This window comes from Gopherus evgoodei, chromosome 9, assembly GCF_007399415.2.
Source record: "Gopherus evgoodei ecotype Sinaloan lineage chromosome 9, rGopEvg1_v1.p, whole genome shotgun sequence".
Taxonomy (NCBI): domain Eukaryota; kingdom Metazoa; phylum Chordata; order Testudines; family Testudinidae; genus Gopherus; species Gopherus evgoodei.
In genome coordinates this window covers 6,307,993-6,325,633 of record NC_044330.1, presented here as the reverse complement: position 1 = coordinate 6,325,633, position 17,641 = coordinate 6,307,993, and the positions used below count along the sequence as shown (strand labels likewise).

Genomic DNA, 17,641 nt, shown 5'->3' with positions numbered 1-17,641 from the left:
ATATAAGGGGCGTACATTTTGCTGGATATTCTATTCTATGCAGATATAAGGTGTGTGTGCCATGTAGGTATGTCAGAAAAAATGGAAGTAATTCTCTAGCATTCACTTTTCAGAACGTAGGCAACTGTATTAAGGCGTTGGAATACTGGACGTTGTTCGTGACTCTCCATCCCATCTGCTGGGGGGAGAACAGAGGATCCTTAAAATGAATTGTTCACTGCAGTTGAAAAATATATTGACGGCCCACAATAGGAAACAATTCCATGTTAAATTAAAAGCTTACACAGCAAAGTGGGAACAGAGGTTTTTTTTAATCAGTATAAATAGATGCAAAGGCTGGTACAATTGTCTCTTTAACCATTCACATATTACTAGCCCAGGCCTAATCTAGCTCCAAGTGGGAGCAACAAGCTATCATGTTACCAAAGTAATTTAAGTCTCCATTCATCCATGTGAAATTAGTACAAAATATGAGCATATTGTTAGTACTATATAACAATCACTGTAATAAAATATTAATGTACAGAATTAACATGGAGGAAAGATATACTACAAACAGATTCTATAAACTGGGCTATAGGACCATGAAATGGTTAAAATACAAGTATGAATATCTTGTTCTCCTATTTGCCAGCAAATACTAAATTGGGGAACAAAAGCTTTGACACAAAGATATCCTAAACTACTTCATCTGAAATGTGCACTGTTAATCTTAAGAGGTTGCTGATCAGGTCCAAAAAAAATGTCATACATATTATTTCTATAAATTATTTACAGCAGATTTATCTCTTCACCTATGTGGATTCCAGGAAGTGGATGCAATTTTCTTAGATTAATATGGAATGAATCAGATTCACTGGGGACCTGGTCCTGACAAAGCCCAGTGAGTATAAGCAATTCACAAAATTTAATGGTCTGTGATATACAAGTCGGTTTAAATGATCTAATGGTCCCTTAAACTGTAGGAATCTATGACCTCACCTGTCTGATTATTACACACTTGTCCTCAGCTGTCCTCAGAAGTAAATTCAATTTCTGTTTTACAGATGGGGTGTGTGATCAAGTTAGCAACTCTCAACTGTGTTGGAAGGTAAGAATAGAAAATAGTCTGGTAATAAAAAGCAGCTGTATCTAGGAAGGCTTCAAGTGACAGTGCATACATTTAAAAGAATATGTTAGAACCCACATTTCTAAAATAACACAACACTTCAAAGCCTGACAAACTAACAGAAGAGTTTATACTAACTCTGAACTTTCCAGGGTTAACTGCGCTCATGTTGAGAAAGAGAGAGAGAGAGGGAGAGAACATGAACGAGAACTACTCTGAATACAGTTGTATCCTGTAGTGTGAAGTGTGGTCATGCACTGCATCTGCACATCCAGACACAGGGACAAGGAATGTACACTACAGGTCTGGAGCACTGAGTAAATACAAAGGAAATAACCTTCCTTGGCTCTTTTCCAGCTGTAAGAAGCGCACTCATTTATTTCCTTGTTTTCAACCACTTGAGCTGGATGCACTGGAATGAGTCAATCAACAAACAACGATAGCAGCAGACAGCAAGCTTTGCTAACCAACGCAGAGAAAACTGCACACAGAATGAGATGAAGCAGAAGAGCTGTGAAACACTCAAGAGACATGCATTAAGCACGTAAGTCAGATCCCCAAAAGAACAGGAGAAGCAGAAAACCAAGAACTTACTTTTTTTTTTTTAAACAATGTGGCAAGAATTATTTTTCCCTTCCATTCAATATCAGTTGGAGAAAATACATACATGAAGAACTTGACTTTAAAAACAGAAGAAGTTTAATCTTGACGTTTAAAAACAAATGGGACAGTATGGACAACGGTTTTTACTTTAAGCATATCCCAAGAGGAATAAAAAACTTGTCTTCTAGAAAGTGACATTAAAAAATTAGGTGCTGAAATCCAGCATGTGATGAAAAAGAAGATCAAATTGCAGAAGAAATTTATCCCTCTCGAACCCTCAGGGAAACAAAAATCCAAGAGAAATCTAAGGTAAGACTTTCTGCACAGAAAACTTGCAACAAACCAAATCTAGAAAATATTTAAACATGTGGCTGTTTAAAGTGTCTGCTTGTGAGAAGGAAAAGCAAGCATTAAGACTTCAGCAGAGTTTAGAACTAGGGGAGGCTGCATTTAGTTAGTCTTGCTCAAGGCTTAAAGTGAGGATTTTACTTGTCCTACCCATTTAAATAATGGGAAACTTTAAGATGTTTGAGTTCCATAATTGTCTATGACTCTCTTGAGATGTGGTCATGAGTGTTTTATTGTTAGCTGCCATCGAGCTTCATCTGATAAACGAGGGACTGTAGCCATTAAAGAAATCTTCTATATCATTCACAACCATCGTCTGGGGGATGATAGCTCCTTGGGGAAACAGGATTCTAAACAGGAAAAATATAGGTACTGTACTCAGCCTACACGCATGCTAATGTAGACTAGACTCTCAGAGGAGGAGTTGTACATACACAGCATAAGCATCAGTTTCCGCACTTTGTAAATAACAAATGATGCAATCTACATATTTTGTATGTAGGGGGAACCTTTCGGCATGCAAGTTCACACACCATATTTCCTGCTGTAGGAAGACACAAGAAGTTAAAAACTGTCGACTTCTCACAGCCATTGAATTCTCTCATAAACCCTTCTGAAACCTAAGCTTCTCTACAAGAGTAATCAGACCACTTGACCCTGCCAGCCAGAGTCAATACTTTCATTTTTAAGAGGTACGTGCATCCAGGAAGGAACGGAATACAAGTTTAGGTCCAACGCTCTGGCATGGGAGCAGCATATCACAGCATCAGTTTACCTTACAGACCATGCTGGCCTTTCTTCAGGATCGTACCAGACCAGAGAGGAACAGCCAGCTGCTATACCTTCCAAAATGTCTGAGCAAAACACAATTCCTGAATACATCCTGCTGGGCACAAAGATGTCCTATCCCTTAAACGGGTTTGGATTTGGCAATGGATCTTTGACACAGCTGTCAGTAGCAGGGGAATTCAAACAGAACTACCTGAATGACGAACAGGGGAACAGACCACGGTGGGCAGCTCTGCTGATCCTAATGGTTATAATTCCCACCATCGGGGGGAATATACTTGTTATACTAGCTGTGTCCCTGGAGAAAAAGTTGCAATATGCCACAAATTATTTCCTAATGTCCTTGGCGGTGGCAGACTTGCTGGTTGGATTGTTTGTGATGCCGATTGCCCTTATCATCATACTGTTTGGTAAGTATTTCACTTTGTTCCTGCCATCAAGCTTCCATAAGTGGAGCAAGCGCTAACTATACTTTAAATAGGACAACTGCTTGTTTACTTCCCCCGCTTAATTGTGATGTTATTTTCTGTGAGCACCATCTGGCTAAAAACACTTCTCAATTTCCCCTACCTCTAATCATAAGATACATTTTCTTAAGACACAAGCTTAAACAAATCTACTATGAACATCCTTTCCCTTGCCTCCTATCCTTTATCAGAGAAACTAATAACTCCAAAGAATTTACACCTCTGAGGAGCATCAACAGATACCACACTCTGGGAAAAAGGTATAGGGTGAATTATTATTGGCAGTGCAATGTTGAACTTCCGCTCATTAGATATTATATTCATAATAGAAATTTTCTCTCTCAAAAGTGCTAAGTAGTTTGGGATAGTTTCATTGGACTGAATAGCTTTTGACCACATCACAAGGAGTTGGTACCACTCAATGAGGACAATTTTCGGTATCATTTATATAACCCAGGTGCACGTTTCAGGCAATCTCTAGGATCACTGATAGCAACAATTCTAAGGTGTCACTTGCAGGAAAATTGATTTTTCAACTGCCCTAGGGAAATGGCAAAACTCGTAATGCACCCCAAAGAGAGATGGTCCATCTGTCCAGCTAGTCCAATATCAGGCCATCTGCGCACCTAATGTAGGAGATCCAGGTTGCCATTTACTTTGACTCATGAGGAATAAAACAGATTTTGATGAGATTATACACTGGAGCTTGACATTTTCTTGTTTATTCCATATTGACTAACAAAACATTCATATTTTCAGGGACCTAACATTTAAAATGTTGTATTTATACCTAATTTGGTAACAACGTTATGGAAAATTTTCTGAATGGTTTCTCTTGTGTTGTGTAAAGTCGCTTAACAATTTTTTTTTTGTTAGTTGTAATTTTTTTTAGTCATCTATTTGGCATATATTCGGATGTATAAGAGCTACAGCGACAGTCTTTATTTTTGCAAGCAAACCCCATGCAGTACCCCCATGCTGGTAACTCAACCTTTGAGGTAAAGTGTAGCACTGACCCATAACTAATGATAGACAGCAGGAGTTCTGTGTTTTTATATTCAATCTCTAAGGGTTGCCCTGGGGATAGCAGACCCAAATTTAAAGTATTAAATGCATAGAGGCAATCAGCAGGCCTACCTCTCCACAAACGACTGCTGTCAACTTGGTGACAATTTCTTTCAAGTCCTAAAAATGCCTCATGGTTAGTTTCTCTATATAAAGTGTTACTCAATATATGGGGATGTCAAACTGACTACAGAACAGGTAACACAGTAAGGATAAGGGGCATGTTCTTTTCAAAGCAAGTTTCTAGAAAATGACTAAGCATAACTAGGATACAATTTTCTCATCAGGAAGGGAAAAAAAATCTGTCAATATGTACACAAACTTCGAGATCTTAATATAAAATTTTCATAGTTTTCCTTAACAAAAAACCCCACTCAAATAAGACTAATCCCCTTTTCCAATACCTCATTTACAGAATAGAAGACAGTATAAGAAATACAGGCTGAAAGAGGACACCTTAGAGAATTAGAAAATTATTAATAAATCATAAATAATTAGCCAAATCCGAATAGCAGCCAATACAATAAGAAGCTAAACTTTATCTTTCTGAATTTCACTAGTCTCCCAATAACCGATTTTGCCTTTCTAATTTTCCTGCTATTTCTTTTATTGCTACTTAATCTCTCAATTAATCCGGAGCTAAAGCTTTTGTAACCAAGATTAAAACATGCTAGGAATCTTAATTTAGAATTCAACAAAAGCATCTTTCACATTGCAGGAAGAAAAAAGTAAAATTAAAAATAATTAAATAGGTGTGGTAAGGCCATGGCAGGCATTTCACATAACTGACCAATGCTAAACATTGAAATTACTTCTATCAGATGTCTCCTTGGCAGCCAAATAGAATAACATTTTACCTCCTCAGCAGCTGGTGGAAGATGCTGATGTATATATAGAAAGTTTAGAACAGTAGCAAAATGTTAGGGGCTGTTGGACTGGAAAAAGATGATTAAGCACATAACAAGACTACAGTATCTAAGGTTTGTTAACCAGATAACTATTTGAAAAACAGAGAATAATCACTGACAGAGGCAGCCAATTAAAATCTACCCTTCCCATGTTTTCAGACAAGAACATTTTCATAATAGTGAAATAAGCATGTGCCAGCTATTGATACAGAAGACAAATATTTTGTCTCTGATTTGTCACTTGTATCTAATTATAGGCAGATATGTGGGGAAAGGTGTGAACTATTTAAATACAGCAGCAGCAATCACTTTAATCTTTGCTGGTAACATACAATAGTATGTTTAAACTTAAAATCCACTACAAAGACTGACTCCACTCAGCAAATACTTACAAAAGTTAACACTAATAAACTTAACGGTTCCAGTAACAAGAGGCTCATTTTCCACACTTCACCTGTAACAACTTGACTACTATAGTGGTGTTCTTAAATGAAATAATATAAACTTCAGAGGGAGTGACTGAACCGTATTTCAATGCTGATTGAATGCATATGGCGGCTTTAATTAAAAAAAAAAAAAGCTTTAAAATGTCAGTATGTGTGACCTGTTCATTGTTTTTATTAACAGCTAAACTGTTTTCACTGCTTTCATTAACAGGTAGTAAATTGAAATGTGCTCGGAAAATTAGCCTTGTGTTGTCTCCATTAATGATATTTGAAACCACAAGTTATAGCCCACGAAAGCATATGCCCTAATAAATTAGTTAGTCTCTAAGGTGCCACAAAGACTCCTCGTGGGGGATAAGAGAATCATAGGGTTGCAAGAGACTTCAAGTGTCATCTAATCTAATCCCTGGCAAGATGCAGGATTTGTTGTGTAAAGATCCTTCCTTCTCTTTTCTATGAAGTTTGAGGCTGGAAGCTCAGTACCTGAGATTTTAGGGAGAGAGCTGGTTGAGAGTAAATAGTGATTTTCCTTAAAAAAAAAACAACAACACACAGTATTCCTAGTGTTGATATTTTGTGCCATGGAAATATATCCTTTAAATAAAATAAAAGGTCATGTTGATTTTCTGAGCAGTAAACTATTATAATGTAAGAAAACTGGGAATCTCAAGCTCTCTCGTGCCAGTTATAGTTAGGTCACATTGCAAATGATTCACCTTTCATTCATTTATGGGACTATAGTGAAGATAGAAAGTAAACAATTGTGAAAAGTCTCTAGAAATATCACCAGAAGAAATCAGACCAACTTCATGGATGGCTGACTATTTTCAAAATCTGCAAGACTGAAGGAAACTAAACAAGTTTCAGGACAATTTTAATAAAAAGCATCTTAGTTAACTATAAAATAAAGGTACTTTGGTAAATAACTTCTCCCCAACTACAATTTTAGTTGTATTGATCAAGAAAATTGAATGTAACCATGCAAGCTGAATACAAAAGCCATTGAAGGCCCAGTCATCAAGTATTGTCATCAGGATAAACCCTACTTGAGAGGCTACACACGCAGTAACTTGTAAAATAAAGCCTGAGCTTACATGAAGATGAAAAAAAGTCGAACTTCCACCTCAATAAAAAGCCTCACATCAACAAAATGACTCATAATGAAATCCCTTACAGGCAACAAATTTCAATAGACTATAGAGCATATTACAACAAAGGTGAAAATAATAATTTCCAACACTTATGTGAAGGACGTCCTTAATCTCACTTACATGAATACATCATTAGTGCCTTCTAATCATAAACATTCAAAGAATGTTTCACTGGCTTAAATCAGGAGCAGCTCCTCTATACTGTATCTAGTTTTAAAGATTACCTTGAAAACTGATATTCCCTATAAAAGTTTTCCTCCACATTTCAGTAAATTAAAGCCAGAAATTGTCTGTAAAAACCCAGCACTGGAGCTCCAAATCAGGAATATTTTATTAAGAAAAACACAAGTAATTGGGACATTTAAAAATCAACATACCTTTTTAAAAAATCAACATTCCTATTACTAAGAGGCAGCATTACAGAATAAGTTTTAAACACACAACTAATTATTTGCCCCAGACAAAACAGACATTTGCAATGGGAGAAATCATTATTTAATATTATAATAATATATGGAGATATACCTATCTCATAGAACTGGAAGGGACCCTGAAAGGTCATTGAATCCAGCCTCCTCCTTAGTGTCCCTCACAGATTATTTTGCCCCTGATCCCTAAATGGCCCCCTCAAGGATTGAACTCACAAGCCTGCGTTTAGCAGGCCAATGCTCAAACCACTGAGCTATCCCCCCCAAACTAAACCTAACCTGTTAAAAACTTTGCCTCCCTGCTCCATTATTTCACGTATTTGAGTTTTACGTCCAAACAAGATTTTATGAATATTTACACATAGGGACAATACATTTATCCAACAGGTTGCTATAGTGTTCAAGGATCAAAAACTGCTCTACAAGCATGTGAGGAAGGCTGTCTCTACTACGTTTCCCCTCCCAATCCCCCAAGTTTCAGAAATATCTGAAATGACAATTCACAGATAGAAAACTCGGAAGATGTGGAGATCATGAAACCACAACTATTAAATATGTTTTTGGAAGGCAGAGATGTATTTTTAACAAATATTTTTGTTCAAGACCTTCGTCTTACACATCTGCCAGTCTTGGTCAGGATTCTATAAAGGGCAATTTGCCCCAAAACGGCAGAGAATCATGTAGGGTTTTTGTTTTATACACTAGGATTGTTTGCATGTATCTAATGTTACAAGATACAGAGGACAGAACCCGTGCCCACTGATTTCAGTGATGGCAGGATCAGGTAACTGAAAGTGCCCTGTTGGCAGTGCTAGACTGGGAAGCAATATTAACATCCAGAGTAACAAGACCAGCAAAACAAAGGGAGCATAGCCAAACTCTCATTTGAGAGGTACTCACTGAGTGGTACTCAAAACACACATTTCACAGCATTTATCTTTTATCACACGTATTTACAAATAAATCAATAAGATTAGGGAATACAGCAAGAGATGCCATGCTTAACCGAGAACAGGGGTTCTCAATCAGGACTACACACTTACTCCTAGGGGTATGCAGAGGTCTTCCAAAGGGTACATCAACTCATCTAGATAATTGTCTAGTTTTACAACAGGCTACATAGAAAGCACTAGTGAATTCAGTATGGACAAAATCAGAAAGTAAGCAATATTTCAGTAATAATGTGCTGTGACACTTTTGTAGTTCCATGTCTTATTCTGTAAGTAAGTCATTTTTAAGTAAGGTGAAACTTGGGGTATGCAAGATAAATCAGACTCATGAAAGAGGTTCAGTAGTCTGGAAAGGTTGAGAGCCATGATCATATTGAGCAATTCTTAATACAGAGCTACAGAAATGACTGTGTTAAAACTGTAATTTTGTTTCAAACAAAGATTTAGGGTGACTATATCCCTTGCTTCTCATCAACTACTGTATTCAAAGACTCTCGAGTAATTTTTGATGGAAAAACTGTATCTTACACAAGTTTATAATATGAAAGGCTGCTACTCCTCTCCTCCCTGTTTCAAAGAAAAATATAAACAGAAAAAGGTTTCTACATTTACATTGTGGTCAGCAATTACTAAAAGCTTTGCAGATCTAGTAAAATTATACAAGGCTTCACTGCACACAGAAAACTTGAGTTCAGAACAAGGAAAGGACAGCTCCATTACCAAGCATTAAAAGATGTCTTTTGTACAGAACAGGTTAACTGAAAATGAAGAAAATCCATTTTACTGCAATGCACATGTCCCCTCTCTGCAAGGCTATCAACAAAGAGACACCATCTAAGGAGTACTGTACAAGGACTTTTGATAGGAAACACTGAATCATTCATTTGAAATTCAGCTATTAATGCCAGCTGAACATCCTTTAGTATGCAAAATGTACACGTGTACAGTTCACACCGCATCCTCAGAGCTGTGGTAATTTCACTTATTTAAGCCATAGAACAGTTCTTGCCTTTTTAGAGAGAAGCTCAACATTCCAAACATACCAAATTAATTGGTTATTTTAACTACTTATTTTTTCTGGCATGCTGACTTACATAGTTGGTTGAATGACTACATTACAGGCCTTTGAGGCTAAAAAATGATACCTCTTACGGCCTAATGAAATTGTGCACAGAAAGATAAAAATGGATTTGTGTATGTTGAATGCTCTAATAATGTATTTTTCCCACATATTTGCATCGTACTTCATTAATCAACTTTAAATTATTTTCTATAACTAAATTTCCACTCTGGCTGATACTCAGGAATCATGCAACTGAACAATAAGACTCATGGTTAGTTTATTCAGAAGTAGTTAATCTTCTGGTATGCCTGAGGAGCTTTCCGTTATGCTTTTTCCATTATGCTATCACCTGGAGCTTGCTGCTTTAGGAGAGGTGCAGTTATATTCTCAGTCTCCATCCATTTCTCTCCTTGTCCAGAGGGCTAAGACTCAACATATACATTAGGGCAGACCAGCGTCATTTAGTCAGTTTCAATGCAATTTCCCCATTCTCCCTTGCCTAAAATGCAAAGTCACTGCACCATCATGTCATTTCACTACAATAGTCACAGCGTGAAATCAAGCTTCAAATCTTAAACTGCTGCAACATTGCACTATTGATAAAAATAACAGACTCTCAGTTACTAGATGAGTTCCTTTAACGTTCTCAGGACAGTCAGCCCTTGTTTATTCACAGCAGGGGGTTCAAAACTAAATAGGTTTAAAGCAAATCTGGCTTAACGCACAAAAACCCATCATTCTGCAAAGAGCGGATAATTTTCTGGTAGTACCTTAACTGGACCTACAAATCAGTATGTTCATACCCATACAGAACACTAACGCACCTTTTAAACTCAACAGCCACCCAGCAACCGTGACTTGTGACACAAATCACTTGTAAGTAAGATCAATTAGTTTATGAAAAACCACAAAAGAGCTTAATTAACATCCATTCGCTGATGTTCAGTACAGTAAATATTTATGAGATCTTCACTGGGGAAGACACAGCTCTCAAATACCAACCCTTTGGAAGGTGAAAACAATACAAAGTGAATGTCCTAATCCTGAACAGAAAGTGCCTGATGGACTATTGTATATGTTACACAGATAAAATTAAAGCAGATTAGCCCTAGTAAAAAATTACAACTTTTAAGACTGTGTGTAGAAGCCTGAAATATTGCTCTTGAAAATGATGTGAAGGGGAATCAGGCAATTTCTTTTGAATAAAAATAGGTATCCACTCACTGACGGCAGAGTACTGCTGAGCTGTCACAGATGTGATGCTGTGACACAACAAACCCTTTCATTACAAAACTGTACGCACTAGAAAGACTGTTCAAGACATCCCCAACCCTGGAACTTACGCCATGCCTCTGCATCGCTATGATAGACAAGTCACTGCTTATTTTCGAGATGGTACACATGAAATACAATACATGGTTTGTAAAAGCAGCAAAGAATCCTGTGGCACTTTATAGACTAACAGACGTTTTGGAGCATTAGCTTTCGTGGGTGAATACCCACTTCGTCAGATGCATGTATTCACCCACAAAAGCTCATGCTCCAAAACGTGTTAGTCTATAAGGTACCACAGGATTCTTTGCTGCTTTTACAGATCCAGACTAACACGGCTACCCCTCTGATACTTGAATATATGGTTTGTTATTAATCATGCTTATTACAATAGTATCTGGGGACCAACCAAGATCAGGGCACCCTATTGGGCTAGGCCAGGGTAGGCAACCTATAGCATGTGTGCCGAAGGCAGCACGCGAGCTGATTTTCAGTGGCACTCACACTGCTCGGGTTCTGGCCACTGGTCCGGGGGGCTCTGCATTTTAATTTAATTTTAAATGAAGCTTCTAGAACATTTTAAAAACCTTATTTACTTTACATATATCAATAATTTAGTTACATATTATAGACTTGTAGAAACAGACCTTCTAAAAACATTAAAATGTATTACTGGTACGTGAAACCTTAAATTAGAGTGAATAAATGAAGACTCGGCACAGCACTTCTGAAAGGATGCCGACTCCTGGGCTAGGAACTGTACAAAGCTGTAGACCACAGTTGGGAACCTACAGCCCGTGGGCCACATCCAGCCCGCGGGCCACATCCAGCCCGCAGGACCCTTCTGCCCGGCCCCTGAGCTCCTGGCCCAGGAGGCTAGCTGCCCCACCCCCGCAGCCTCAGCTCACTGCACCACTAGCGCAATGTTCTGGGCAGCCAGGCAATGCAGCTGCAGAGCCGCGGCCTGACCCGATGCTCTCGGCGGCGCAGCTGTAGCACTGCCTGCTACCGGTGCTCCAGGCAGCGCGGTAAGAGGGCAGAGGAGTTTGGGGTGGTGGTTGGGAGCGGGGGTGTGGATAGGGGACTGGGCTGTCAGAGGGCAGGGAACGGGTGATTGAATGGAGGTAGGAGTCGGGGGGCAGTCAAGAAGGAGATGGGGGGTTGGTGGGGATGGGAAAGAGATATAATATACAAGACATCAATGTGATGGCAGCAAGCATTAGTTCTACCATTTTCCGCAGGGGAATTTGGCGGTGAGTGTGGGGAATCGTATGAGGGATTAGCTAAAGAGAAAAACAAAGGAAGGAAGAAAGGAGAGGAGAGAAAGGTCTGAGGGCAGGTATGGAGTGAGGTATTGTTCCAAAGAGTTTATTAAGACACTTCTGTAACATGTATGAAGGAAAAAATGCACACTGAACATTCAAAGGACATTAGAAATGAACCTAATAGCTTTCCTGTTCTCTTTCAGATAACGCATGGCCGCTTCCACCTGACTTGTGCCCTGTCTGGCTATTTCTTGATGTCCTCTTTTCCACAGCCTCCATTATGCATCTCTGCGCCATCTCACTAGACCGTTATATTGCCATAAAAAAGCCAATCCAGGCCAGCCAATACAACTCTCGGGCTACAGCTCTCATCAAAATAACTGTGGTGTGGCTCATTTCAATAGGTACGTGGGGCTTCTGAGACTGGGAAGGGGAGAGAAACCCTTTCACGGCTAAATCATTAGTTCAAAACTGGGGCAAGATTGCAAATGGCAAAGCACTAGCGGATGGCAGCCTATATGAACTAAGCTGATCTCGGTCCATTTCCTAGTGAGCATGTGGCTATGTCCCAAAATCCATTTAACAGGTACTAGCTGGCAGACTTATTGGAGAGGTTAAGGACTGAATAGGAATGAAGTTCAAAGATCTTTTTCCACCCATAGAAGGATGCAACACACTAAGGGGCAGCATGAGGTGAATTGCACAGCAGCTGCTTGCGTTGTATCTTTTCTAGAGATGCAAGACTTTAGGCTCCAGTGCTGTCAATTTGATGCCTATCAGTAACAGATGTTTATTTATTTTATTTTTTTTTAATAATTGGAGATATACCTGTCTCCTAGAACTGGAAGGGACCTTGAAAGGTCATCGAGTCCAGCCCCCTGCATTCACTAGCAGGACCAATTTTTGCCCCAGATCCCTAAGTGGCCCCCCTCAAGGACTGAACTCACAACCATGGGTTTAGCAGGCCAATGCTCAAACCACTGAGCTATCCCTGATTTTAAGCCCTGAATCAGTTGCTGTTGAAGTTGCTGCCTCACTTCAAACTACCCAAAGAGAAAAAACTGGACTACAGGGTTGAGAATTTTGTTTTAATGCTGTACAGAAAGAGGGATAACTGTCAAAATTTCATCTTTCAATCACTGATTCAAATACGTGAGCTGTGCCAGTAACATTCATTTCAGAAATTAAGGTGTGCTGCCAAGATACAAAAAGTCAAAGTGTTAAAAAAAATTTATAAGTGAAGTGCAAAATGTAATGGTTTGTGTCAGTGGTTCTCAACCAGGGGGGCCAGGCCCCCCTGGGGGGCCGTGAGCAGGTTTAAGGAGAGTTGCCAAACAGGACCAGTGTTAGACTTGCTGAAGCCCCACTGCATCAGGCTGAAGCCCAGAGCCCTGCCACTCAGGGCTGAAGCAGAAGCCTGAGAAACTTAGTTTCTTGGTGCCCCCTGTGGTTTGGGGGCCCAGGCAACTGCCCCGCTTGCTACTCCTTAATGCCAGCCCTGGCTTTTATATGCAGAAAACCAGATGTTGTGGCACAGGTGGGATGAGTTCTTATAGGGGGCCTCAGAAAGAAAAAGGTTGAGAACCCCAGGTTTATATTACACTTCTAAGTGTTTTCTGAACTCTTTGTATATGGCATAGTGCCCGTCTTTAATAAGTTTGTGCACAAAACGAAATTTCAGACATCATCAGATTCAGAGATCAGAGAAGCTAATCCAAACAACTCATTTGCAATGACAGTAAGATACAGAGGCAGTGCTAGAAAAGCAAATAATGCCCCGCAGAACAAGCAATACCCTGCCAAGAGCATAAACAGTTTTCTCTGGATAACTTAGGCTACTGACAAAGCATAGGTGAAAAGAATTTATATCTATGCTCTTGACCTATGTATGTACCCCTAACAACAGGAACTCCCAATATGAATACATTTAGAGCAGTACTTTGATGACTGGAGAAAAGATTTCTCTCTATTTTAACATGAGAAGGGAAATTCCTGTGGAGGCAGGATACTTAGAAGCCAACCTTTTAATATCTGATTTACTTGTATTAATTAGCACTGTTCTTCTTCCTTTCTTCTTATCTACCATAGAAAGTACTCAACGGCTGAGCCATGACTTCTTGACTCAAAGGTTAATTTGATTCAGTCTTTGTTTTAAATCTTTGCTGTTTCCAAAGGTGTGTCCGTTATTAAGGAAGGGATCAAGTGACTGAAGATTAGGTCATTTCACGCCTTCCCAACACCACTAAGGCGGCTTGGGAATGCAGAACTACAGTAAATCCCCAGATCTTACTGAAAGGTGTTGGAATGAGTAGCATGAACAACCTTCATCAGACAGACAGGAACCTGTTTTTGTCATCAGATAGACCTTTACCAATAGAAATATTGTCTGTAATTTTAGTTATAGAAAGTTCATTTAAGACAAGCCCTCGGAGTATGTTTTTTTAAAAATAGTTATAATAATAAAGCTTCATTTAAAGCCTCTAAATAGCCAAGAGACTTTAAACAACAAATCTATACCAAGCACACATGGCATCTCTTTAACCACTTGTAATTCAAGAGAATCAACTCGGGTGAAAGGCTGTTGGCTGACTGAGTCTGATCACTTGATGTGCTTCAAGATGAAATAGAGTCAAATTGTGTCTATTTTCTGGATCAGGTCATCAGAAACCCCAAAAATTACATTCAGGAAGGGTAGGAGATAGAAGGAAAAATGTTACTTCAGTATTGCAACTGTTCCAGAGTTTAATTTAATATTAAGGTCTACCCGGATTCCTGAATTGTTTAAGTTTTGGGGTCACCCTCAGTTAAAGAAGGCAAGTTTTAATATTCATCTGGCTGAATTTATTAAAGTTCTATTTACCCAAATCTCCAGCTAATCTTCTTAACTACAGATACTGCTTGCTCACTGGTTCAGTATAGCTCTCTCAAATTGTGCCCCCTTAGGCACTCTGAAGCTGCAAAACCAAGTGAGAGATTGAAGATGATAAACTGAACTATTTCTGTTTTTCTTCTGTAGGTATTGCCATTCCAATCCCGATCAGAGGTATAGAAGATGGAGATGGCAGCTCCACAAATATCACATGTGCCCTGACACCTGATCGTTTTCGTGACTTCATCCTATACGGGTCGCTAGCTGCATTCTTTGTTCCGCTTGCAATCATGATAGTCACTTACTTTCTGACCATACAAGAGCTTCGTAAGAAGGCCTACTTGATCAACAAGCCACCTCAGCGCCTAACCTGGTCCACTGTGTCTACTGTATTCCAAAGGGATATGACACCCAGCTCATCACCTGAAAAGGTGGCCATGTTAGATGGCTCCAGAAAGGACAAGGTTATGCCCAGCACAAATGAAGAGATATTCATACGCAGAATGTCCACTGCTGGAAAGAAGTCTGTGCAGACCATCAGCAATGAACAAAGGGCCTCAAAAGTCCTGGGGATTGTATTTTTTCTTTTCTTGTTGATGTGGTGCCCATTCTTTATAACAAACATAACTTCAGTTCTGTGTGACTCCTGTAGCCAGGAAGTTATTCAAAGGCTCATGGAGATATTTGTTTGGATAGGATATGTATCCTCAGGGGTGAACCCTCTAGTCTACACGCTCTTCAACAAGACATTCAGGGAGGCATTCGGCAGGTACATCACCTGCAATTATCGGACCGCAAAGCCAATGAAGGCTCTTCGGAAATGCTCTAGCAGGATCTCCTTCAGAAATTCAATGGCAGAAAACTCCAAACTCTTTATGATGCATGGGATGCGAAATGGGATTAGCCCCGTTATGTACCAGAGCCCAATGAGGCTTCACAGCTCACCAATCCAGTCATCGTCAGCCATTCTATTGGACACATTGCTGCTCACAGAGAATGAAGTTGATAAAACAGAAGAACAAGTGAGCTATGTATAATGGAATGAAAACCATGTCCACAACTAATTATACAACTATGTATTGTACGTAAATATGCTATACGAGGATATAAATATAATTGTCTTTTGTTATTTATAACAAGTAAAATCTTACTGAAGCTATATTATATTAATTCATCTCCTCTAAAACTATGGGTCCTTCATCTAGGATCTCCTCTACTTCACCAATTTAAACTCAAATATCCCACTGAAGTAATAGCAATTTCATTCAGTTCTAAATAGTGAATATCAGAGCACTGTAGTTCAGAAGTGGAGGGGTGTAAATAAAAGAAGCTAAGGCAACTCTTGAGTGTGTGACTTTAGTTTTCCATTATCTCCAGCCTTTTCAAAGTACATTTCTATGAAGACACACTTGTATATAAACACTACTTTAATGCTCTCCTTGATCTTATGCTTAAAGCAGACAGGACACATACAGGCTGGTATTCTGCCCGAGACAGAAGGGATGAAACAACCAAGTGCACACACGCTTGTTGAAATGCCAAGGTTTTGATTTAAACATGTGTAGAGCATACAGAACACACGACTTTAGGATAGCACACAAGGGATCAGTACAGCTTTTTACTGGATACTCTGTTGATTCTGTGTATCAAACTATGGGGTAACACTGTTCCAACAGCAGTAATCCACACTTGGTTTCCTACTCACTCCCTTGCCCATTCTCCAGGGAGCAACCCTGTCCTTGCCAGTACAATGAGATGGAAATTCCACATGCTGAAATTGCCCCCATGTGTTGTTTTCCGCATAGGGGAAAATCTCTTACCTTACTGAATTCTTTTTCCCCACTGCGGCTCTCACACAGGGGCTTGTTATTTTCAGGTTATTTGACCGGAAGAAAAGCTGAGGCATTTATTTTAGTAAGAAGGATGGCATGGCACTTTTCTACTTTATGTGAGCAACAGGAGGTCAAGAATCTGAGAATGTCTCTTACAGTTACCTCAGTTATAACTAATTTAACAGGTCAAAGTCTCTTTTTTGCTCACTGTTAATTAATTAAATCCTCTTCCCTGGCCCAATATTTACATAGTCACCAAATGAAAAGATAGAGAAGCTTTTTGCCACATACACTGGAAGGTGCTGATGGTGATCCTTTTAAACCCTATGCATGAAATCCTAGCCTCCATGAAGGCGATGAAGATCTGCCACTGGCTTCATGATGCCAAGATTTCAGTCTGAATACACAAGATATACCAAACTTACTCTAGATTTTTGCTAAAATTTGCCCATTAGGAATTTCATTGCCTTAACTGGTGACAGATGGCCTTGGGACAAGCTGACATCGAACGATATAATTTAAATCAACATTGATCAGTTCCAACTGCTAGATCAGGCAGTGTTCTTTTCAATGGGTGGAGAAGAGGAGCAGAATCAAGATTCAACACATATTTGGCCATCTATCCTGAACATTTATGCTTTCCCAGTCTCACAGAATGCCTAAAATATTTTCAGAATGTTAAACAAGTTATGCAAGCTAATTTGTAACTCTGTCACTCATCTTTTATGTAAATATTTATTTTACAATACTGCCATAAAAACAAGCAAGATTTACCAACTGTCTAACGACAGTTAGGGTTTCCTGAACCTGAAAAGCCAGTATTTTGAGGGCTTCAGCCTTCACCTCCTCAGATAAAGTTTGTGAAACTGTGGTTTGCTAAGAAAGCATGTTTTAAAATGGTTTGTACCAAGAAAGCAGATAACAGTAACTTGGTAACCAAACTAAGAGTAATTAATAATGCTGATAACTTCGGCCCTGACCAGCTACAGGTATCTTCAGATTGTATCCTGTTTTTTTTTTGTTTGTTTGTTTTAAAGAGCAGGAAGAAGAGGTATTTTAAAAATTAAGATCCAACAG

General features: G+C 39.1%; 2 protein-coding genes across 2 annotated transcripts in view; one reads left to right on the top strand and one right to left on the bottom strand.

Annotated features, from left to right (window-relative positions):
* PSMD1 (proteasome 26S subunit, non-ATPase 1) overlaps nucleotides 1-17,641 on the bottom strand; it is a 113,395-nt gene that overhangs the window by 49,325 nt on the left and 46,429 nt on the right. The gene's annotated exons all lie outside the window — the stretch shown is intronic.
* Nucleotides 1,333-16,078, top strand: HTR2B (5-hydroxytryptamine receptor 2B). The gene is made up of 4 exons (XM_030574635.1): nucleotides 1,333-2,020; nucleotides 2,562-3,258; nucleotides 12,067-12,267; nucleotides 14,880-16,078. Exons 2-4 carry the CDS (start codon nucleotides 2,910-2,912, stop codon nucleotides 15,767-15,769), a joined length of 1,440 nt encoding a protein of 479 aa, XP_030430495.1. The 5' UTR covers nucleotides 1,333-2,020; nucleotides 2,562-2,909; the 3' UTR covers nucleotides 15,770-16,078.